Source organism: Strongylocentrotus purpuratus, unplaced genomic scaffold (genome assembly GCF_000002235.5).
Source record: "Strongylocentrotus purpuratus isolate Spur 01 unplaced genomic scaffold, Spur_5.0 spur5_scaffold_19, whole genome shotgun sequence".
In the NCBI taxonomy this organism is placed as follows: Eukaryota; Metazoa; Echinodermata; class Echinoidea; order Camarodonta; family Strongylocentrotidae; genus Strongylocentrotus; species Strongylocentrotus purpuratus.
This window is the reverse complement of record NW_022145604.1, coordinates 13081126-13108102: the sequence shown is the minus strand read 5'-3', so window position 1 is coordinate 13108102 and position 26977 is coordinate 13081126. Positions and strand designations below refer to the sequence as shown.

The 26977-nt window shown below is 35.8% G+C and overlaps 1 protein-coding gene across 1 annotated transcript; it reads right to left on the bottom strand.

Moving 5' to 3' along the window:
• Nucleotides 1-202: 202 nt before the first annotated feature.
• Nucleotides 203-26964, bottom strand: LOC585924 (ATP-dependent RNA helicase abstrakt). The gene is made up of 9 exons (XM_030989789.1): nucleotides 26849-26964; nucleotides 25824-25920; nucleotides 25049-25200; nucleotides 24304-24396; nucleotides 23220-23372; nucleotides 14326-14566; nucleotides 13818-13906; nucleotides 12559-12778; nucleotides 203-354 (listed from the first exon to the last, which is right to left on the bottom strand). Exons 1-9 carry the CDS (start codon nucleotides 26903-26905, stop codon nucleotides 203-205), a joined length of 1254 nt encoding a protein of 417 aa, XP_030845649.1. The 5' UTR covers nucleotides 26906-26964.
• Between the last annotated feature and the right edge of the window lie 13 nt (nucleotides 26965-26977).

Below are 26977 nucleotides of genomic sequence, written 5' to 3'. Positions count from 1 at the left end.
CCGAGAGAGCCTCGGGGCCCGCCGATTGAACCACCTCAACAATCCATCTAGAGATAGATTCCTTCGAGGTGAGTGAGAAGGGCTCCCGCATGATAAGAAACAGCTGATCATCTTTCCGGAAACCTTTAGTCCTATCAAGATACCACTTAAGAGCTCTAACAGGGCACCAGTATCTTGTCCTCCTCGATAGAGGAGAAACCGGTCAAAGGACAAGGAAGATCTCTAACGGACCGGACAAAGGAGTCTGATTCTTAGCGATGAATGACGGCTTAGAAATAAGCCTCACTTCCCTCCTCTCCCAGCGGTTGTGGCCTGGCGAAACACAGAGGGCCTGAAGGGTGCCCCTCCTCTGCCCTAAAGCAATGGCAATCAAGAAAAGAGTCTTGAATTGATCGCAAGACAATTAAGAGAAGCCTTGACCAGAGGCTCAAAAGGCGGCTTAATAAGCTATGGTCACAAATCAGAGCGGCGAGCGACCGATTAGTAGCTAGTCCAGAATCGCACGGTCCTTTATAATTTCCCTACACATGATTCAAGCAGTCGAAGATGGCGTTATCAACAAACTCATAATTATGCTCACCAGCCCAGCCTGAGGACCGCGTACAGTCAAAAACCTCGGTTTAATGCTCCGTTGAAATTTCAACGGAGAGCAATAAAACTATGGACCGCCCACCATCATGCTTACGCCGTGCTGATTGGTTGGTGAAGTATCAATCTCTTGAGACCGAAGAAAAACGCGTTTGTTTTGCATTTTGATCGGCCGCGAGAAGATAGTCTTTTTGCAAGTTTTTAATGTTTATGGAATTTTTATTATTTCTTCTTTAAACTATACAAACTAATAATAATTTGATTTATTGCAGCGAATATCATTGTTATGTATCATATATCTATTTGCTATTGTTATGTCTGTATGAATAAACGCTGATGAGGTCTGCTGTTATTTTGTAAAACATAAACTAGTAGACCGTGAGTAACAACAGTGTTTTTACTCAGCGTTTGTCTTCTATTCTCCTTTTGATAGTCGTGTTTGAATAGATTCAGCTCAGAAGCCACCTGACTGTTTTGACGAAAATTGTATTCTGTAAATAATATTTAAAGGAAATATTTTCGTGTATTTCGTGTATTTATAATCATACAATGAACTATATGGGAACGGGTGTGCGTGATTTTATTTCTTCCAAACGAGTTATGATCGATGCACACTATTTTCCCTTTTGAGATAAATTATCATATAAATGTACTACATGTAGATTGGGAAAATTTTCCACATTATATAGTCTGAGATATAATGCAAAGTAGTTCTTAATTTTGAAGAAAAAGATAGATGAACGCAGCATATACATGTATTCGGGGGGGGGGAGGGGGGTAAAGTGTGGAGGAAATCTTGGAGTGAGTCACCAGAATTGCCTAAGTGTAGGCCTACAAGTGCTTGAATATCATAAGTGTTTGCAAGAAATAAAAACAGAGCATCCTGGATGGGTTTTAGAAGTCCCCCACCCCCAGTCCCCGACCATCCCAAATTGAAAGAAAAATTGAGATTAAAAACTCCCAATATGTGTTAAGAATGCAAACTACTTCTGAATTTTGAAAGAAATTAAAACAATTAGGCATAAGACATAAAGACTCTGCAAATAAGTGGAGATGAGTGTGGAATGATGGTATGGTGCACAAATCACGATCAATTGGGCAAAACGAATTTCCATTTTCGGTTTAACTTAATAAAATTTGGAGTGGACTTTAAAAGATTATTATTATTATTAAATTGTTTTGTTAATAATAATAATAATATCGGTATAAGTTCTGTCAGACTTGACACTCCTCATTTGCTCCCGAATATTACCCCGGCTTTTAATAGCATGCCTGCCATTACGGCACTCTGGCATTTCAAGTAATTAATTCCTGCCCAGTACCCATTTACATCACCTGGGTTGTTGTTTTGAATAAAAGATAAATGCATGCCCAAGACGAAAATCCAATTGAAACCAATTGAACACCCATTGAAATTTCAATTGGTTTCGATTGGTTTTAATTGGTTCCAATTGGTCTCAATAGGTTTTAACAGGTTTCAATGGGACTTTAAGGACTTCAGATGGTTTCAATTGGTCCAGATTGGCCCCATTGGCCCCATTGGCCTAGGCCCCATTAGACTTTAAAGTAGATATTCATTGATTCTAAAAACTAACTTTATTTTCATTATTGCAAAGTTGAAACTTTTATTCGACAAGGTTATCAAAATTCAATGCTTGGTAACATTCGAAGTAATGATTATCATAAATTACAAAACGCTAAAATAAAGCCCCGGCATAGCACCTGAAGAGCTCTCCGAGCGCTGCTGAGATGTGTGAGATCACAGTATGGACACGATTTGCACAAGCAGACGATGTCCCATCATGCATGACATCTCGCACATTTTCAGTGCCTGTATTTTCATCTTTTCTTGAGTTCTTTCTCTTACTTCACTACCGTCAGGCTAAATGTATAATCTATTGCCTCACTCTAAACCCCGCGCATGGTTTTATTTTGATGACAAATGCAGCGATACAAAAATAAAGGAATCTGTCGCTTGTAAACAAAATAAGCCGCCATTGTATTTTCAGGTGCACACACCGCGGTATGTTCTGCGTTTCAGGTGGCCGGCCTTATATCATTCTGGGGGGTTTTCAATTTGAAAGTCTGGTTTCTTTGATTGTTAATTAACTCCTATTCTGTGTATTTACAAGCAAAATATTTTAGTTATAAGACTCGGGTCATATCCCCTTTTGAATGGTTTGACATGCCATCATATCTAAATACACTAAACTCATTATAATGTGAGAAACAATAGCTTTGCAATTATGTGCACTCTCTATGGGATGTCGTCTGCTTGGGCAGTATTGGTCCATATAGTGACGTCATTAAAACATCGTTATTTTTTCCGGCGAATCTCTCGTATATCCCCGCTGCTATGGAGGTGGTTTTATTTGTATTTTTATAAATCACCCGATATGTAGTTGACCTAAACCTTGTACGATGGCCATCTGTTAGCTTACCAGTTTCTAGTGATACATAATTAGTTGACATATTTATGATTTTCTTTGAATTTCACCTTTAATGGGTCCCCAATTGGTTTCAATTGGTCCAGATTGGCCCCATTGGACAAATTGGACCCATTGGCCTAGGCCCCATTAGACTTTAATGGGTCCCCAATTGGTTTCAATTGGACCAATTGGCCTTAATTTGGACTTCAATTGGTCCCATTGAAACCAATTGCAATTCCATTAAAGTCTGATAGGGCCAATTGAAATCAATAAAAACCAATAGGACCAATGCTAAATAGAAACCAATTGGACCAATAGAAACCATTAGGACCAATAAGACCAATAAAAAACAATAGGACCAATAGGACCAACAGAAACCAACAGAAACCAATAGAAACCAACAAATCTAGGCATCTCATGAATATTCATTATCACTTTACACGTGTCACAGAAACATAAATTTATCATGATTTGTTAAGCAAATTATGACAATGCACATACATTTTGTGATTTCTATTTTCCTTCGGCAATTATTAACCAATAGATTATTTTGTCTGATCATGTTACAATCACATTCATGTTTTAGCAATATATATATATTGATTATATGATTACTAACCAAGAAACAACATGCATATTTAGTATATATATATGCGTACGAGCCTGTTTCACTGTAAATGAAACTCTTGAATTCACTTCAAATGATCTATGTGATGAAGTTAATGCAAATGAGATTGGAATATACCTAATTGGTGGACAGTTGCCAATATCGATTATGAAGTATCAGTAATTTATCACTGGTTCTTCTAACTGGATCGATTTACCAATTGAATCCCCATTGAATGCACCTATTGAATCCCAATTCAATACCAATTGGCAATTTGGAGTACATGGAAAGTAAAACAATGGGTACCCATTGAAACCAATTGGCAATTGGTCCCCATTGGAACCAATTGGCAATTGGTAATAGACCACAATATTTCTCATAGACTTTACATGCAAAGCTGACAAAGGGCCTTGGCATATATAGTCGCAATTTCAACTTTCAATTGAACAAATCAACATTTGATCAAACTAGATGGACCTTCGACCGCGCGCAGTCAAAAATGATATGCCTCCGCCATGGAGCAATTTTACAAACCAAAACAGAAGCGAGCTATTTTTGCATACATATGAGCCCTGTGACCTTTGACCTCCTTACCCCAAAATATAATCAGTTCAATTGGCTCTGCAAGATAAATACATGTTGACCCAAGTTTGGCGGGAATCCATCAATTAATGGGTTCTTGATAATACGATCATGAGCTATTTTTGCATACATAATGAGTCCTGTGACCTTTGACCTTGTATCTCGTGACCCTAAAATCTAATCAGTTATTGGCTCTGCAAGATACATACATGACCCAAGTTTGGCGGGAATCCATCAATGGGTTCTTGAGATAACGCGATCAATCATGAGCTATTTTTGCATACATAATGAGTCCTGTGACCTTTGACCTTGGATCTCGCGACCCCAAAATCTAATCAGTTCATTGGCTCTGCAAGATACATACATGACCCAAGTTTGGCGGGAATCCATCAATGGGTTCTTGAGATAACGCGATCAATCACGAGCTATTTTTGCATACATAATGAGTCCTGTGACCTTGGACCTTGGATCTCGCGACCCCAAAATCTAATCAGTTCATTGGCTCTGCAAGATACATACATGACCCAAGTTTGGCGGGAATCCATCAATCCATAAACTGACCTCAAAATCCCGCACATATGGCATTTAAATACTCCGGCACCTGACGAGGCAAATTAGATACATGATATTCCCAGCCAACGAGGAGGACCCTTACGAAGACAACCAATTGCAAGATTGGATATATAAAATTACCCTTAGGTCATCCGACCAATTAGGAGAGGAGTTATACATTTAATTAATTATAACCAATGACAAAGCATAATAGATAAGAGTGATTTGAACTAGTCACCGACAAAAATGGGAGGAGTCTATCTCTTCGCGAGAATGTCAGGTCCCCCCCCCCCAAAAAAAAAAAAAAACAGTCTATTGTCTTACGTGTTATCGGAAATGAACACCTGTACATCTTAATGCAGGAAATCATTTCCAACGTGCTTATCGAAATGAACACTTTAATCTAATGAAAGAATTCAAAACCAGGGGTAATTGTTTACCCGTTCCCGGCATACTTGAAAACATATATCTATTTAACGTTTAGGTGTATATACCAAGTCAAACTAATAACCTTACAATTAATCAACCCAGCCCAGCTCCTCTATGGCTCTAGCGCCCCCTTAAGGTCAAATGAGTTGCCCAAATCAGCGTACCACTACAATTCTCCCCTACTAATACGATCTTGCACCTGGAGATCGTACAAAATTAAGACAAAATTAAGATAAAATATTTTTACCAACTGGGAATCATTTAATCAAGCAATACATATCTTTGTTGCTTTAAAGCATAATTTTGTCAATATACTATCAACACAGCATATTTGGGCAGCATTAACTAACACTTCAACCAACGAATGTACTTTAAAAGAATTACAGTTAACACTCTTTGTAATGTCAATCACTCATTACCCATGCATAATTACATTATACAATAACAACCTTTCTATTTTTTTGTTACAACCAACTGACCAGGAAGACCTGTAATTGCAATGCATTTCTTGCCCACCTTGCAAATATAACCCAGCCAACAGAATATAATGTCAGGATGACGCCATGCTCTTCCTCTTCTTTGGAGCTGGATATCCCTAGACCTCCAAATCAAAGGCAGGCATAAACATCATCCCTTGATTTTAACTGCTCCCAAACATGGAGGTATAACCACTAACATGACAACACCATGACATCCTGCAAAGTCAACTGGCAAGACTAAACATGCCTTATTAGGTACATACAATTAACACTTTTCTCATAAACCTGTATATGTATCATAATATCAAAATCCCCAGTCTCAGCAACAACCAGCAGTGTATAATTATTTCATCGGATCGACTTCCAACTAACATTATAAAACCCAGACAAATCTATTTTGTCACATACTGTATGTATTATTCAATGTCTACTAAATGTAGACTCCAACTGCTTAATTTTATATTTTTGTTTATATACAGTTACCAAAAAAACAACATTAAGTGCCAACTTGGCACAGGATGGCTTCTTAAAAAAAACGTTAAATCACCTGGTAATTACAATAATTTTGTACCTGTACATCGCAAATATATGAACGATTTCAGGAAAAACATCATACAGGACAACTAATGGAGCTGGGTATCCCTAGACCTCCACAGCGTACTCTGTATGATGTCACCTTCCATCTTTACAATATAAAATGTGTGTAAACAAATCTATAACAAGTTTACACCAAAATATTCATACATGAACTCTGATATACTGAAATATATTGCAGAGTTCAGAAAAATGTCATACCCAGGTATCATGCCCACTATACCAACATTAAGAGATGGGATCGTATCATATCAAAGGATAAACCCCCTCACCCTAGCTCTTAGCTTAGCATTTGTAAATAAGCTAATGAATTATTGTTATCAGTAAATATAACAAATGGGGCTCCCAATAAGTGATTTCTAAATTATCCACTACTGTCCATTTTAATAATTATTCAACTCTAATTTAAATGAACTTAAATCTGGTTATCTTTTTTCTGTATTTTTCAATTATCTATTAGCATATCCTAAATGATGACGCCTTCCATCCTTCCCTACTTGTGATAGGCAAGACCCTAAACCTTTTAGGGAATTGTATCAACTTCTAAAAACAAAACCATTTGAAAAACCCGGATAACTATAAACTGGTGCCTGTATCAACTTTTCTTTAAGCAAACTAAATGGATCATTCGTTAGAATATTTCACTCAAACTCAGGTAATTTTCCCCTTTTTCTTTTTGTCCTTTTACTAAAGAGGGAATTAACTGAATCAACGGTGCAGCTAACTTAGCAAAATAATAAACAAAATATCTTTAATATATACATCTAATCCTAAGGAGCGCCCAGCCTCTACATGAGTTTGAATGTTAGCAAACATTTAGAACAATTATACTTTATCACTTAATTATCAATACCTTTATAGTCTCAAAAAATAATTAAAATACCAAACTTTTCCTCCAATGACCTAAACAACAACTCCCTTCCTACCCTTAAGGAGTCTTTAATAAATTCACCCATCAAACCCAAGGTCACTTCCCTCATACCTTCAAAGGATTGACCTTCCGAACTCATTAATTTACGTTTTAATTCTAATCGAAAACTTAAATATTTGGTTATATTGCCCTATCAATAATTTATCTCGTAAAAGCTTTATTAACTACAAGGTTATATAATTAAATAAGTTCTCATGAGAACTCGACCCAAAATCCATTATCTTATTACACTCAATCATAAAAAGTAGATCTATGTTGCAAAAATTTAAGTTTCTCTGGGGCCAAAATATTGTTACAATATCTGTTCAAATTTCTTTCTATTTTACTAACCCTGTAAAGCCTGGGTTAGCCCAATTACTAACTTTTCCATTTCACTGTACTGATCAATATCGAGTGCTTAATTTGGGTTAAACTAATAGGTTGAACTAATCTATCCTATGTTTACATTAATACTAGCCAAAATAGCCAAAAGTGGAGTAGCAAACTGGTACAAATAATTTCACTAACACACAATATTCCAACACTTAGTCTTACACTACTTTTTTTTTTTTTGTAAAATGGATTTATTGATAAATATATGCTTTTGAACAAATCAAACAATCATACACAACGATTGAAATAACATCGTTGCATCTTAAAGGTATTACAAAGTTTTGGTATGGGGTCATGAATTTGGTTTAAATTAACAATTTCGGAAGCATATATGCGTTCCTACAATATTCATTGATCGTTGTCGCGGTTGAAATCGAGTCTAAAGTTATGAAATTATAAATAATAAACTCTTTATGTTGTATAGCTCCCTCTCAAGGTCAAGATATTAATTTAGCTATGAAACAATGTTTCTTGACTAAAATCAACATATTAGCTATTCCCGTTTGGAAATTATATATCACAACTACATATTTTGAGATTTTCGTGGTCGCAGCTACCATTGTACGGCCATAGGCGCTATTTGAAATTTTTCAAAATTTACCGGGAGCACCAGTAAATTTTTATATTAAATTTTTCTCGAAAACAAAAGGGTTTTAGTGGCTAATTTTTTTAGTGCTTATAATACATCCACAGGGGCATCCAAATATAACAAAATTGTAAAGATTCACTATCCACCCAATTTTCAAAATTTCCCAAAACTTTGTATTACCTTTAATATAGTTCAAATAAACCATGTTTCGTTTTCTTGAATAACAGTGTTTTCGAAATGCATAGCTTTTTTGTTTTACAGTACTTTTCGATCTTTAATTGGTTGTGGATTAATCTTTTGAGAATAAAAAGAATAGAGACTTCATGAAACATGAGTTTGCAATTTTCTGCTTGCATAAATGTTAAATAAACTGCGTATTTTGCATATATGATAAGAAAATTTAAACTTTTAAATATTTTGTTTTTCAAGTTATAACCTTCAATTAAAACGAACTTGTCAAAAAAAAAATTAACATCGTAAAGTTTTCAAATTATGTCTCCAAATTTTAACCAAAACAATCTTGTGTGTTTGCATTTTACAAATAAATGGAGATTGTTGTGTAACTGAACATCATATAAACATAAGGATTGTTACACAATTTCCATTTGAATAAATTATACCTATTTGGTAATAAGTTGTGTAATAACTTAAAATTGAATTCTGATATTTTGTTTTCTTTCATAGTAAATTAAATGACCATATGACTTTCCAGTCGATTTGTTCTGTATAACATTTCTTCCCATTTCTCTTCGATTGGAGGTCTAACAATTGAATGAATAGACAACGTAGAGTAGAAAAACTTCAATTTTCGTTTAGTCTTACACTACAGTCTACAATAACTTCAAAAAATCTAAGACAAAAATATCCAAGATTCAACGAACGTTTCAATTTGCAGTCCACAGTTCAATTATCACCGTCCAATTCTCGACTTTCAAAACAAACCTCAGCTCAACTTGTCTCCCGCCGAAGGTTGCTCCCTGCAAACCTGGCTTTGCAGACCAACAAAAAAAACAAGTTCATCAATCGAAGCATCAGAACATAAGAAAGACACCTTCTTCAATTGAGTCCTCGCTACTTGCAGGTTGAGTATCTTGACGAGGCATCAACGTTACGCATTTCCCCCGCGAGCTTCCCGATGCATGCAGTTCGGGTGCCAGGCCAGCTGACAAACCAGGTCCGGAGGAAATAGCGAGACTTTGAGTACCTCCTGTACGGGGAACCTCCTTCAGGTAGTACGTAGCTGATCACCCAAGTAGAAATGGTTTGCAAAATATTTCTTCCGAGGGGCAGTTGATTAAACAATATTTTGCAATTACCAAACGTTTTGGATATCACAGAATCACTCTTCGTGGACGTGTTGGAAACAGGTAAATGAGGTCTCTCGGGTAACTTCTCTCTCCGTCGTGATGATCCTCACAGTCGAGAAGCACGTGCAATGTGTTCCAAGAAAGGGCTCCAATTACCTGTTGGTCCCACTATTCGTACTGGACTATACTCTGCTACCGCCACATAATAAAACATGCCCTGAATAAACGCCAAGATACTTTATCGCTAACTCAACCCACAGCAACTCAAAATACTTCTGTGTTCCGAGCAAATGATATCGAGTTCGAGTGGTGGGTCGGCACAACAAACCAGCGGTAATCGCTAGCAAGCCAACGGCAAACTTCCCTGTTAAAGAAAGGAAGTTGACCCCATCCGTACTACCAAATGTGGTGGGCCCGTTAATGAGTTGGTGACAAGTTCAAAAATAAATGAAAACAAAAGAAGCTCGGATATACTATTGTTTGTTTGCTTTTATTTCTGCGTTCAAAATAATACAATACATAATATAAAATGTGTTTACAAAGATAATATACAAAACAAGGAAGTGAGCTTAAACTTTTTTTTTATAGATATATATCCATATATACGCACATATACCTACATATACATATATATATATATATATTATATACTATTGGAAACATAATTAATGCTATTTAACTTTTAGGTGTATATACCAAGTCAAACTAATAACCTTACAATTAATCGACCCAGCCCAGCTCCTCTATGGCTCTAGCGCCCCCTTTAGGTCAAATGAGTTGCCCAAATCAGCATACCACTACATAAGTAAGGTTTAAATGGCTTTTGGAATGAGCCCAATACCCTGTAATGCATTAACCATCATACCGGTATTTCAATATATAAGGGTTCTAAGCCATTAAAATATTCTACATGTAAGTAAGTTTTTTCTACATGTAAGTAAAGTTTAAATGGCTTTTGGAATTAGCCCAATACCAGTATTTCAATATAATAGTTAAGTTAAAGAAATAATCCAGAGCTTTCATAAGACATATAATTTCATACATTATTTTTTCTTCAATGATATGAAAATATCCCTTGATAAAACATGATTTTACAGGTCCCCACTCAACGCTGTGATACCTACTATAAGTTTCCCACAAATCATGGGATTTACCGTAATCATTTGTCAGTTTGGGCCATCAAACCATTTAAATCAATGTTAAATGGCTTTTAAAAATGGCTCTAAACTCTTTAAAGCACGTTTGAGCTTTTCATGCATTTTGATGCCTGCTATATTGAAACAGGAATCAAATTTGGTACACTTATATAGACATAATAAGATTAATTCTCTTCTAACATTCTGGGCCATTAAAATATTCTACATGTAAGTAAGTTTTTTTCTACATGTAAGTAACATTTAAATGGCTTTTGGAATGAGCCCAATACCTGGCTGTAATGCATTAATCATCATACCAGTATTTTAATATAATGGTTAAGTTAAGACAATGTTCTTACAGTTACAGGGTACGAATTTGAGAGTGAATTAGAAACAACTGTGTCATAAGTGATTGATGGATTTTAATAAAAAATATGTGACATGAATGACATAATCCAGAACTTTCAAAAGACATAAAATTTCATATTTATTTTTTCAATGATATGAAAATCTTCCTTGATAAAACATCATTTTATGTGGTTGATTTGATGTGTCCCCATGCACTCAACAATGTGATACCTCGATCCCATAAGTTTCCCACAAATCATGCACACACAAGACTGCACTGTATCCCCGTTGCCTGGTACTCATTCTCAAGCGCTCTAGACTTGGTAGAGTGGTCACAATCGGCAGAGAACTTGGAAGGAAGAGATATAACTCGACTTTTTTTACCATTGGCATTTTTTACCATGGGCTGTTCATGACGGTTCGACTATACCCCGTGTAGCATTTTCTATACATGGTACATCCTACTCAAGAAAGCACGCATTGTGTATAATAATACATCCCCTGGCTTGTTTCCACATATAGAAAAGAGTTTTATATTATATTCAGTATTGATTATTATTATTATTATTATTATTATCTATCAATTATTTCTTCCGTTCAATACAATTTGTGGAAATGCTCTAATTCCATTACTAGTATTCACTCGAAAACAGTTCATCATCAGTTTTATGATAAATTGCTATATATGCAGATTTCTCCGAATCAACAGTATTGAGTTCTTTCAAACAATTTTCGTCATCCATAATGACATAACTTTTTCCATTAAAGACCTTTGCTGTATAATGCCCACTGCTTGCACATTTCCCATGGTGCCGTATGACAGATACCAACTGATAGCTGGCAATTGACGTCTTTGTTTGAACTTCCACCTTTTCTTTGACATTCACTCTGGTATGGATTTTGGCACTATTTGGGAGTGTTCTTTGCAGGTGAATCACCATGACTTGGGGGCTTTGAATGATTTCCTCTAGTACTACGAGCGCTTTTTCACCTGCACAGAAATCACGTTTTTGTGCTTCTTTTTTGGCACTTTTGAGAGCATAATTGTCGATTATATCTTGAATATCGACTGATTGATTAGCTGTCGCATCAGGAATGGGCATTGTAAAATGGTGCAATGGAAACTTCCTACAAGATGTGGTTTTACAAGAAAGACACGTTTTATATTCACATGATATACTCAAAAACTTTTCCAGCATTTCACAAGCTTCTAAGAATGGAAAAATTGCTTTTGATATAAATTCAAAAGCGTCTTGTTGTTTATGGTATATAAAGAAACAGGTATCACATACCGCTTTGTAAGCAATTTCTATTTCAGACATGGGCAATATGTTTCCCTGATAGTGACCCCGTAATAATTTTCGCATAATTTTAAGTAGCTCATTATTAGCAACGTTACCAAAAGAAATCTTATCATTCTTTAAAATAAAAGATTGTAAAGGAGGAATGCATTTCAATGATTGCATGACCGAGTTAAGCCAGCAGTTATTAGATTGATTTTGCATTCCCTTCATAACATTACAGTCATACATCTTTTTTAATATGCTTTGGTTTTTTTTGTCCACGTTGTTATTGTATAGACTTTCTTCATGGATTGGATTAAACTTTTCATCACGATTGCTTTGTAAACTTTGTTTGATGTTCTTGCTATTTCGGTATAAGCATCCGTCTTTCACAGAAACCTTTTTTACTATATTGTTTGATACATTGTGCAGTGATATATTTTTATCGAGATCGCCATTTTTAACCTTTTTGCCCTTGACAAACCTGATACCCGGAGCGCCTCCAGCGAGTCTCACAACCTGGCAATGCCTTTCCTGAATTTTCTTCCCCAACTATAGATTAGAGAAACAAAAAGACAGAAGAGACAGTCAGAATGAATTATTATTCGATAGGCATAACATGTACAACAAACTACATGTATATACATGTACATACAAATACAGGTCCACATTACATCACAAGTACTATATTCATTCATTTTAAATCATAAATCTACGAAAATAATTGCTGACGTCTAATGATATGCTTTTCATGTGAGCAACCAGGGGACCTCTGCGAGGGACTTGGTAATGGGGATTAATGCATTGCGATTGGCCACGAGCGTATTGACTTGGTTTCGAACTCGGGACCTTCCGGTTAAAAGACCACTGCTCGACCACTGAGCCATCGCGTAATATCAATAATTGAATAATCTGATTGATTCCTGTCTACATGTAAATAAAATCAACGTCACTACTACCTGAATGTAATCTATGTTCAACCTTATTAGATAATTTGAAAATTTCAACTTTAAATAGTCCTGACCTATTGATGCATTACGATACATCGTTGTCTCTTATTATTACGCACTGTATTGCCAGTTTGTTTAATTAAAATGAAAGAGTTTGGTGAAAATATCTGGGATAATACTAATCATGTTTCTCCACATCAGAAACTTTACTCAATTGTAAGCATCTACAGTATTTTGAAAAGGCGGGTTACATAATAATGGTTTATTTATTCAAAAATATGCATTGCAGCTTAGGGGCTGAATTGTATAAAATTTTAGAAAAGTATTGATATGATAACAAAGTCACTATAAAAAAACATGATAATACAACAATATGTAATTGCAAATTATTCATGAGTGTACTACAAAGGAGCCCATTCTACCATTAAATTAGTAGTACGATTTTAGGTATATAGGTGAAGGTTCAAACTAAGACCATGATCGACACCTCTACAATGTTGTTTTTGTTGAGTTTTTATATTATTAAATCGCCATATTCTTTGATGCTTACTGCTTTTCAAATGAGGTTTAAGAAAGTAATGGCCAAGGAAACTCACTAATGAGAATTAAGAAAAATCGTAGGAGCGTGAGTGTATACTAACCATGATATCATTCTTCTTTTGAAGATCAGAGATGATGAGAGGAGTACCCTTGAAAGGTTGCAGAGTAACTGGCATCTCACGGTCTTCACCTGTTAATGTAATAACAAAATACTCTGTCATAAAAGTTTTTTGTTTTGATTTGCACGAAAAGGGTATCTTTTTAAAGACTGGAGATATAACGTTAATTCAATAACAAAAGTTTATTCCTATAAGAAACAATAACAAATTTTCAAGCATGAAATTTCACGTTCTCTTCTCATTACCTTGCAATGTTAAATTAAACGGCAGATTCTTCTTACATATTTCTGTCCGTTTAAAACAATAATTACGTATCTTGTAACATGTATACAATAAAATGTTCCCTGTGTAAAATTAAATAGGAAAAAAAAGAAACAACATTGTGAACTTTTTATTTTGATTTTAGTTTCAACGAGTTATTTCTAACTCTCTCGATTGTGCGATCACACAAAATTTGAGAATGTTGTCTGTGCTTCGTTGAAACTCTTACCGTCCTCATCTTGTTGGCACATCTCAACACCATCGGTAACGTTGACTTGAAAAGTTAGTTTGGGGAGTCCGACATTGTCACTTAGTACAAGACCGTCACTGTCCCAAATATTGAGCTCATAAGTGGGATATTGCAAGGGCATGTAGACTTCAACCTGTTGAACCCCTCCTTGTATAGCAATGTAACCGTCAACTTTCAAACTAAGGCCGGCCAGAAGGCTAGGAATAATGACCGAGGTGTCCTGAAATTCATAATAATGATGACAATTATCATGGCTTCTAATAAAGTGATTACATGAAAGTCTATCAAGCAGATGGTCATATCAATAAACAGACTTAATTAAAATTTATTTTAAAATTCAATTAAAAACTAGATGGAACTTCGACTGCCTCCGTCATAGAGCAAGTTTACAAACCAAAACAGAAGAAATTTTTAAAATTCAAGTTTCATTGTAATCCATTAACAGGTTCTCAGAATATCGTGATTACAAGCAATTTTTCATATACATATATGACCTTTTGATCTTTGACCTCATGACCCTAAAATCTACTCAGTTCATTGGCTCTGCAAGATGTCCTGGGTTAAATAGTAATCCATCTGTCATTTCTAATGAGAATGCCTTCACAAGCTATTTTTGCATACATAATGAGCCCATGACATTTGACCTTTGACCTCATGACCCAAGAATCTACTCAGTTCATTGACTCTGCAAGATACATATATGATCTAAGTTTGGCAGGAATCCATCAATCTGTTCTAATGAAAATGCGATTACAAGCTATTTTGCACACTTAATGAGCCGCATGACCTTTGACCTTGACCTCATGACCCCAAAATCTAATCAGTTCATCGGCTCTGCAAGTAACATACATGACCTAAGTTTGGCAGGAATCCATCAATCGGCTCTTGAGATAACGCGATCACGAGCTGTTTTTGCATACATAATAAGCCCCGTGACCTTTGATCTTGTGACCCCAAAATCTAATCAGTTCATCGGCTCTGCAAGATACATACATGATCAAAGTTTGGCAGGAATCCATCAATCAGTTCTTGAGATAACGCGATAACGTGATCACGAGCTGTTTTTGCATATATAATGAGCCCTGTGACCTTTGACCTCATGACCCCAAAATCTTATCAGTTCATCGGCTCTGCAAGATACATACATGATCAAAGTTTGGCAGGAATCCATCTATCAGTTCTTCAGATAACGCGATCACGAGAACGGGACGTACGGACGGACGGACGGACGGACAACCCGAAAACATAATAACTCCGGCTACTTCGTAACGGAGGCATAAATATCATGCACTTTTCGTGCACAGATAGGAATGAAAACAATGGAGTAAAGTGTGCTAATTGAAGAACCCCTTTGTATTTATTAATCACCCGAAAATTACAGTGTGTACAGTATTAATGGTGTTTCTGAAATATGCAGGGCTTGACAATAAAGCACATGTATATTGGTTAAATAGTAATTTATCTTAATTAAAAACATACTAGAATGTACATAATGCAATATTTTCCTGCTCTGTATTTAATAGAGCATGCAAACACTATTTAAAAAATTTTTTTTTAAATTATTCAATTTTTAAATTACTATCTGGTTGTTTAAACACACGTTACAGTGTTTACTGAACAAACCAAAAAAAAATCAGTTACCGGTACGTGTCGCTATAACTCATAATCAATATTGTGCTCAATGGAAGCAACTTTGTTTTAAATCTCTCTCAAAAAAAGTGTGATGTTTACATACAGTGGTAAGCTGAACTTTGTTTCATTCATTCTTTTGATCCTTCCTTTATAATATTGATCCATTTGAATATGATTGATTTAATTTTTCAAAACTTTTTATAGTATACAGATACAAAAAAGTACCAGTCGAAAAATTCCTCTTCAGATGCTATATCAAATTGCCAAATTGAATTCCTATACATGGAGTTATTGAGTTTTATCAAGACATAAGATCACATAATGTATTTTTCTGCCTTTGTTCATCAATACACCTGACTTAATACACTCTATTATCAATTTATAGCCACAGAAACCCTAATTAATTCTGATGTTATATACAATCATTATGAAGTATCGTACTCGTAAGGTAACTTTGATTTATTTAATAATGTGTAATAATTTGTTTGTAGCACATTGTTATTCATACATGTATGTATCAGTCTGTTATCACTGTTATCTATCTGTTTGTATTTTATACTGTATTTAAAACCCAACCCCAACTTGTGGTTGTAATAAAGAAAGAAATACATGTATCAGGCTAGACAATGAACTTCCCTTACAGTAGACAAACCAACAAAGACGGAATTAGATTTTTATTCTTTTCTTTCAGGCCAACGAATAGGTTATCCACCTAACAAGAGCTCACAAGAAGATTTTGAATAAGGCCATGTTTAATTTGATGGTTGATTATTGTTTTTACCTGACTGCTACCAAAGCATGTTTATGCCATTTCAATTTTCAATAGCTGAATGCCTGGATTAAAAAAGGTACAGTTAAACACTCTTCTTTGATAGAAACTTTCAAATATGATGAACAGTAATCAACTGAGGGTACCTCTACGTATACCAAAGAACTCAACACCTACAAAATACTCTGTGTCTGAATAATGATATTTGCATGGTTGACCACTGGATAGATTCTGGACTGTAAGCAAACATGAGTGCATAAAGCAATCAAGCACTGCATGGTGACCAACCAGAATGATAGTGAATTATACAAAATCAGATCATTCTCAAGGAGCATATCTGTTTTTGAAAATCAGCAACCTTTTTATGAACGGATTTTGCTTATCGATGCCCATGCAGGAGAATGCCAAAATAAGAGATCTTTGTGAAGACGAAAGACATCACTATCTCCATATGACTATAAAAGTCTACAAGGCTTGGAGCAGAGAACCGGTGAGAACCAACAACATTAACATGAACTGTAAAACTTTCAACAAAGCAGTAATTACTTCAACAAAGCAGTTAATTGAAATAATACAAAAGATTGCTACTTCCTTAAAAGTTGATTTGATGGTTGGTGTGTTGCATATATTTTAGAATTGTGAAAAGAAATACAAGGCCAAATAAAATTGATTCATATTTTCTTGTTCAGATCTTTTTGAGAAAAAAAAGGAGGGGCCCTTTACATGTCCTTTCATATCTTTATATTTTATACATAGTATACACAACATATGGGGTCATGTTTCAACAATTTCCTTGAAAAAGCTCGAATTGTCTATGCACTACAGAAGCCTACACAGGTTCAAATTGCATTATACAGATGTTTGTTACTAAATATATATCTTCAGATTATCCTTTATTTCATGTCCCCAAAATATTGAGTAATTAAAAAGGAGGAAGGCAGAAAAAAGAAATTGGATAGAACAACTTGAGAAAAAAGGAATCATTTTGATTTTGCCTTGAATATGTTTTATATTGGCACATATTTTTCTTCTCCCCCCTCTCCTCTCAATCTGCATGATTAAAAATGTTTAAAATCATCTACAAGTTACAAGAGCTTCTTTACGAATGTATAAAGGCTAGCACTTATATCCTTTTGATTACATTGATTGCATTATCAACATGTAATTCTACAATACTGAATGTCGTGGAGGGGAAAGGGGCTCAATTAAATTTCCCATATCCTTGTGACAGCACAAAAATTACACTGCAACATGGATATACAGCTCCATTTTATACTAATCCAGGAGCCGTGTCGCTCGCTCAGAATCAGCTCCTCGTAAATCAAAACAAGACTGACAATGATAACTGTTCCATCCATCTCACCATTAATCCAGTCTCGAGAAATGATCAAGGTACATATATTCTTACTGCTTACAAGAATGGTGATATATACCCGAGTATCCAAGAATCGGGTTGCGCGTTGACTATCCTCCCGGGAAGCCATCGTGCCACTCGAGTACTGAGTACATTGTCAGGGATTGGGCCACGCTGCAATGTACAGCTCCAGCAGGCACTCTGCCAGGGCAGATAGTATGTTACCAAAATGGCAGCAGAGTCCCGCCGTTGACTGTACCCTCGGTAAATACTGGTACGCTGTATCAGAGTATGTTGGTTAAGTTAGCAGGTATTGTGGTCTGTTGTTCTTCTCTTGCCGAACACACTAAAGATAGGTGTGAGTGTATGGATTGCGGGTGGGACCCAGTTCTTAACGGGGGCCGTTGCCGACATCCCAGAGCCTTGTCCTACTGTGTCACTTACGGAAAGTTCAACAACAATCTCCAACCCAACAAAAGACAGAGAAAATTCTACCCTAACCTCTGATCTGATTACAGAACGATCACGAGAGATTATTAATTTTTATTCCTCTACAAATTGTTCTCAAAGCTGGGAACATGGTATCATTGGCATCTTACTTGTCATAACCATCATTTTGAATTTACTGCTTATATACAGGAGCTTTAAAAAGCTACATACAAACAAGAAAATGGAGTGTTCACCCCAAACAAGGACAAATAAAAAGCGTTCAGCAGAAGAAACTAAATTTTTCAGATTGAGCTCGCGAGTTTAACAAACTTTAAGTTTTATAAATTTAAGGGCAATCAAACCTTTGTAATAAGCTCATTTGTATGAAAACAGAAAAATAAGAGAAACAGAATGGCAAAGTTTGAAATAAAGTAGGCCAATAATTAGAGACTTATGAATCTTTGAAAATGAGATCACTTAATCTATGAAAATTTAAAATTGACAATTCGGTCAATGTATTGTGAGGTACAAATGTAGTCATGGACAACTCTGCCCTGTGTTGTGTACCGGTAAAAAATTCAGTTTTATCCTAAGGGCTTCTCTTTTGGGGCACTACTCAAAATATATTATGGAAAGCATATTAGTATGGGACTTGGGTCTTCTAAAACGTTAAGACCCCCCTGACTTCTGAGTCATATTTTTGGACAAATTGAAATTAGTAATGAGCATCATGAAAGTCTAAATAGAGGATGTTAAACCATTTCATACCAACTAATTTTCAGTAAAAAGATGTTAAAATAATTTAAATTGCGATCTTGCAGGTGCATACAAATTAGATTTTAAAAAGGGTAATGACAGCGAGAGGAAAAGCAAGGATGTAAATAGAGGGATTTAAAGCTACTGTTTGCTTTCTATTACATCTTTAGGTAACTAAAAAGACCTTTTGTATCCTTTTATTCTGCCCTTTTAATGTATTCCTAGATAGTTCAACAGGAATGGTACAATGACTTAAGTAGTAGTAACAATGCAAAATTGCATATGAACTGACATAAAATTTGCATTTTCTATTACAGTTTATTACAATTTGATTACTTTTCAGGACAAAATAAGAGCTACATAATTGATGTGCATTACTAGTTTAATCAGTGTTTGAGAACTATAAAACACTGTTAATATTTCCAGGTTGAATGTTGTATACATGTATTTTCTATTATACTATTTCAAAACATATTTATTTATCAATATCTATGTATGTAATGTAATATCTATCATTATGTGTAGCACAAATCATACCTCTAAAAGTACTCATCACATCATACTAAAACAAAAGTACATTATGCAAAGTTATTATATGGTTGTCAATGTGCATTACTGGTAAAATCAGTTTTTAGAGAAATGTAGCGGCTCTTACATTCGCCCTACTTTCACCGTATATTCATGTCTCCTGTATTTTTCCATCACGGTACTTATTTATATTCATTATTCGGACCACGTGTGTTTTTCCTTCCAATCGAGCACCGTGGTTCCGCGCATCGTTCACCCGCGTATTAAACGTCACGAGGTTTTTTTCTCCACTCCCGCTTACACCTCGGTCGAGTCAACAACTCCTGCTTACATCTCAGTTGAGTCAACACGTCTCTACACGATTTTCCTCTCCGGGCTTGATTCTACTGTGCCTACTTCTATCGGCACATCTTCACTTTCTCTGCCGTGTTCATCGGGCTGCAGTCTTCCAGTGGAACAGTTAAATCTAGTTCTGACATATATGGTGCTTGGTTATCCGCTGGGAGCTGCCAGTTTCTTCACCGGTAGTCTTTCACTCACATGAGCTCGACTCACCGCAGCTCATCTAAACATTCACCATCAAAGTTCGGCTCATCAATCGAGCGACTCACTGCTCAGCACCACTACCGGCTTTGATGTCTGCATTTTCTTCCTTGGCCTCCGACATCAAACGACTCACCGTTTCGTCATCGAGCGCCACACATCTCTTCTCTTCTCTTCTATTCTCGCCCGAGAGCTCCATCTACATTCATCATCATCACGAGCGTCGGCGACGACATCGCGTTCTTCACGGTTCTTCAACCACGTCAACGAAGTCGCGTTTCCGCCTCTTCAAGCCTCCGCACATTTCATCGCGTGAGCCCCTTCCTTCGTTCTCAACTCTCTTCATCTTCTTTGGACTTTCGACTTCATTTCTACTATTGTCGTAAGCTCTATTTATGTACATCGCATTTATTCATGTTCATTATCATCATTGATCATTATGTAATCTCCGTGCAATATTCACATTTATCATTTATGCATTTTCATTCCGAGTCATCGCTTGTGCTTGGCTACACTTTGCAAGTGTACGGCCAGCCTCATCAGTACCCAATAAACATAACGAAAAGGGAATACTTTCTTTCATGTATTTTATTGTCAGTGCAACCTTGTTTCCTCGTAGCTAAAATAAAAATAAGAGTTATGTTGTGTGACGAGTGAACACGCTTTCAAATATCCATTCACAATACCTCACACACTCATATCTCTACAGAACTATAAAACATTATATACCTCACTTAAGAAATCCAGCCACCTGATTGGTCGAAATTACATTCATAAACTATTCATAACTATTCCTGTAAAATTCCAAACCCATATAATAGTTCAAAAAAATAGTTCTAAAATCCCAGTTACCATGGTTACTGGGAAAATAGTTCTAAAAAATAGTTCTAAAATCCCAGTAACCATGGTTACCCATAGGTTTACATGTTAAAAAATGGTTTGAGCGATCGCAGATACTGTACGTGTGCGAAGAAGTGGTCGGCATTTTTAGTACGGCAATATATCTCGATTCAAACAAGGCAAAAATGGCTGTAGAAACTCTCCCAAGATTTCAACTTCTGGATGAGGATCAAATGAGAGACATGCTGACAGCAAGAACACCAAAAAGGGTACGTGAAATCTTCCATAATTTTTTTTCAGTAGGCCTAGATCTAGATTCTAGTACGCGACAATCAGATGCTGGTGATTGTAGTGATTTGTACGTCACGGACAGATGCAGATCCTTCCCGTAGAGATTACACACATCCCTATGCATTTCCATTGGCCATTGCGCACTCGATCATGCTAGATTGGTCGATGTTTTAATTACCAGAGATTCAAACTAATATTGCTTGTGATCCTGAAGGTGATACTCAATAAGTGAGGTGTCATGTGAAAGCGCAGGTTTTTCTCTATATTCCCCACAGGGCCGGCCCACCCTTAAAATTGTAAAAATATCTTGCTTAGACTAGAATCTAGATCTAGTTTTCTCTCAAAGAAACACTCATAAAAAACAACCATGCAGATCGATAAACTAGAGAAAGGCCAAGGTGGTGTCATAATTTTTTCGGCACATAAAAGTATTAATGACTGCTTTAATATTCGAGAAAAAGTTGTTTTTATACGCTCTCGGGAAGGTAACAATTGGGCTATTGCCCTCGGCATGCCTCGGGCAATAGCACAATTCTAACCTTCCCTTGAGCGTATAAAAACAACTATTTCTCTCAAAGCAGTCATTAATACCATATTATTAATATTTCATGTTGAATGTTGTATACATGTATTTTCTATTATACTATTTCAAAACATATTTATTTATCAATATCTATGTATGTAATGTAATCTATCATTATGTGTAGCACAAATTATACCTCTGAAAGTACTCATTACATCATACTAAAACAAAAGTACATTATGCAAAGTATATGGTTGTCAATGAGAATTATCATACTATCAATAATGTGGTAAAATACGCAAATTGGATGTAATTAGTGATTTTTTTTTTGTAACCAAAAGTATGACAGCATAATCACAAATATGAAAATAGATCTCTTTGTGTAGTGATTTAAATTGCATTAAATCTTTCATTCCATGTAACATACAGCACTACTGTTTGAAATATAATGGCACATTTCAAAATCTCAAAAAGCATGAAATTTTGTTTGTCATTCATTGTGTAAACTGTGAAAGAACATGTTATCTGCCAAGAGGCCCATATGAGTATGGTACACACAGATTTCCTTACTAAAGACTTTACATCCTTCTTGCTCTCAGCAGATACTATATCAGTCGTTATCTTCATCATATCAGTTATCATGTGACATCCTGTCTCTTCTCTCTTTGCATCCCTTTCTTGTTTTCTCCGTCCATCTACACATCTATCAAACTACTTTTCAACTTCTAGCTTCATACCTAACTACTTTTATTCTTCTATCTGCACATCTATCTAAATCCATAAGTTGATCCTATGTTGTTCTTCAAATTGGCAACAATAATGTTTGTCTTTCATAACTACTTTGACCATTGTTCTAATTAAATTTAATGTCTCTAAAAACAATATATAGGTACCGGTACAGACTTTGTCAAAAAGTTGAGAAAATTGCCAATTTTGATTGAACAATACTGATCCAGAACTTGTCAATATGTTGCCAATTTAAGGATTATAAAGCTTATTTTCCTTTTTAAAATCCCTGGCATCAAACGCAATATGGCCATGCAAGAAAAATAAAATGGATGCAGTGTATGCAGAATGTGTGCTCTTTCTACTCATACATCTGGTTTCTTTTTTAGGGCACTGAATCAAGGTCTTTGAGCCAAACCACAAAATGTGAAATGATTGTCCCAAAAGGGTTACCTAATTAGTCCATCAGTCTTTAAACTCACCTCAATCTTATTGACCAGCTCCACATCCCACTTGTGAACCACAAAGTTGGTGACATGGCCGCTCCCCTGGCTCCCGACGCGCCCCACCCTCCCTGCCCGATGGATGTAGTCAGACGTGAAGGGAGGGAAGTCCAAGTTCACCACATGCTGGACCTGTGGGTAAACAAACAACATCAGGGGGGTGTTTCACAAAGATCCTAATGAAACTTAACTCTAAGTTGGACTTAAACGATATGGAGAGTTATCTGTAGCCTTAAAATAGAATATTTTCAAAAGCGAAAATTCAAGTATTTCTAACATGAAATCTCCTCGATTATAGAAAATTTGAATGATTTGAATCACCATTTTATACCTTTAAAAATATTTGCATAGATGCTAACGGCTTTCCATCATTGTTAAGTGCAACTTAGAGATAGGTTCGTCTTAGGATCTTTGTGAAACACCCCCTGTATATGTAAAACAAAGTCATCTTCTGTGAATTAGTATGGAGATTTACTTGTATTGTACAACATGGTATCCCATCAAAACAGCCTGAAAGTTAGGAAGTTCCAGAGCTGTTTTTTTTTTTTTGGGGGGGGGGGGGGCAAAGGTCACATAAATCTCTGACAAGTTGGGAAAAGAGAACACTGGCCTAACTTTGCATATTTTTTTTTAACCAAAAAAATGGATTAGGTCATGGAAATGAAAATGAGAAAGTAATTCCATAGTAGAAATGTGTGCATTAATTCATTGTGGTGATTTGTACAGAGTAAAGAAGTCGATATTTGGCAGCACATAAGTTGGTGGACAAAATGTATGCACAAAGGCAGTGTTCAGGTTTAACTACACCTTGCCCAAAGCTAGGCAGATTTCAGCATGGCATATCTGCTCACACGAGGCATACATTGCATACAGTTAACTCTGCATAAGTCAAATCTGTTGGGGCCACTAAAGATAGGCTTTAAAATTTGACTTAGCAGTGTAAATAACACACATTTTGCATATAGTTTGGTCAAAAACTTTGATTTGAAAATTTGGCTTGTGGGACTTCAACTTATGCGAAGTTAACCTGCAAAGTTGAATGTGTTTGATTGCCGTGACATACCTGAACTGTATCCACTCCTCTTGAAGCTATATCTGAACAGACCAAGATGTGGGCGTCACCTGATTTGAATGCTTCCATTACTCCACTACGAGACTGGATGAATGATTTAAGAAAATAAAAGACGATTGTAAAAAATTTTAATCAAATCAGTCACCTGGTAGTCCCCAGATACTATTCACTCAATGATTTTCATAGTGACTTATCAAATGTTAAAACAACAAAAACATACAAAAGGGGGCAAAATTAATGTACATGTATTCTTCAGTCAGAGTAGCTTCAATAAACACTATATCATGTACTATGACTAACAGAGAATTATGTTTGCAACAGAGTCACTTGGATAGAAAATAAATTGAAGTTCATATGCAGTTGACATTATTACAAAATGTGTGTTTTGAAGCAGGTCTGTCCCTAAAAATCTGAAATAATTTTGTCATGACCTCTTCATCTATTTTCAGTTAGTGTTTCTGTAAATGTATGTGATTTGTCCTATATAGTTGTAATTTCTTATAAAGATGGCTAATGAGATTTATCAATTTGATCTATGAATATATTTATTGTAGATTTAAAGTATTTAAAAAAGAGGAAAATATATCAATTTATCAATAAAGACCCTTACTGCAAAAGAACAGACTTTGAAATATTCCACCATTTTTCATTGTTCAGGATGAAGTTATATCACAAGGTTAAACTAAAAATGCCTTAGGCACCATCTATGTTGGTCATAGAATATCAATTACCATACCTTGCCACCCATTTTAGAGTGTAGTCTGAGGGCTGGTATGCCATTCTCTGTGAGGATGTGAGCTAACCAATCACAAGTGGATGCCATGTTACAGAATACCATCATGGGTACACGTCTCTTCTGCTCTCTCTTCACCAGCTCAAGAATCTTGACTGCAGAGATTATGGTAATAGAAAAAGTATAATCCACTTTTAGTATATATGATATCACAAATCAGGTTATGATATACATTGCCTCAAGTCACTTCCAAAGTGCTTTGGGAATTGATATCCCGGTTTAAGCATCAGTAATTGTAATGGACAAAAAGTGAGAGAGAGAAAGAGGGAGAGAGAGAGAGAAGGAGAAAGATGGAGAGACACAGACAGAGAGAGAATGATAGAGAGAATGAGAGAGAATGGTAGAGAGAAAGGGATAGAGAGAGAATGAGAGAGAGAATTAGAGAGAGAGACTGAGAAAGAGAGAGAGGGAGAGAGAGAGAGAAAGGGAGGGGTCAGATATGAGAGTTTAATTGGAGGTAGGGAGAAAAAGAGAAAGAAAATGAGAGGATGAGAGGCAGAAAGGAGGAAGATGTATTGCAGAGAAGATTGAGATAATAGTGAGGAGAGAAACAAATCAAAATCAAATCAAAGTAAAAAACAAAAGTAAAATTTAGAATAAGAGTAAGAATTCAAAAATAAGAATTTTCCATTAAATTAACCCCCTAAAAATAAATAAATAAAATTCAAACTAAACCTAAATGTATAATGAAAAATCAAACTCCAAATCAATGACATACGTGCTTTGTCTTCTGAGTGCAGCCTGAGGAACTTCTGATGTACATGAGGCATGATACGATGAACATGAGGGGTAGAAATCACTTCTAGATTCTCAGGCTATAATAAAAGCATGTTAAAAAGCCAATATAATCAAATAATCAATATACCGGTAGTACCGTAAATATCCAAATGCTATACACAGAAACTAAAATGTATGGCAAAGATGTGAAAACAGGAGTTAGACTTAGTTTATAAACACATCTTTCCACAACTGATGTTTCAGAACATTTTATTTAGCTGTTTTATTATTATATTCAGCACAACCAACATAACTTCTTTTAATTAAGCAACATCTGATTTGACACTCCATTAAACTCAACCATGGTATTGTAGTGGTTACACACTATTTAAACATTCATCAGACTGGAGAAAAACATATATATTTATTTCAATACCTGACCCCCCCCCCCCAATATACAACAAAATAATGTTAAAGCTTTAAAGGTATGTATAGTCATTGAATATTCACATATTTTAGGGATAGACAGTCACTAAAATAGAGTAAGAACTTCACCAGTGGAGCTAATCTCTTTTCACTCTTTTCTGAAAGTGTTTATTATCATTACTTTGCAACAGCAAGGAATTGAAATTAAATTTCTACCATCACAGAATACAGTAGTGCGAAAGAATTTCATATGATATCGCCACTTCATCAAACTTGAAGCACTTTTATATTTCAGACCATATCATCTGCTAAGAGTAAGAAAGGCATGAACTCAAATCGCTTAACACAGAGTCAATGCCCTTCTAGCTCTCCACAAACAATATGCTATTAGTCAAACCTGCTTTAGCGACCACCTGTATAGAAAGATCACTTGTCTACAAAGACCACATTTTTGTTTCCCTTTAAAATGGTTTCTCATTGAATCATGTACTGAAGGAACCTGTACATAAAGACCACTTTTTGTGTTTCCCTTGGGCGGTCGCTATAGACAGGTTTGACTGTATTTTATCAGCAGATAGATAGAAGTGTCACTGAACTCACAGGAATGATTTCAGCCAGGATATTGGTGGCCTTGCGTGGCATGGTGGCCCCTACCATCGTCAGCTGAGCCTCTCCTGGGGCGGTCACCTTACAAGCTTTCCCTTCTCCAACCTGACAGTTTGTTTGTTT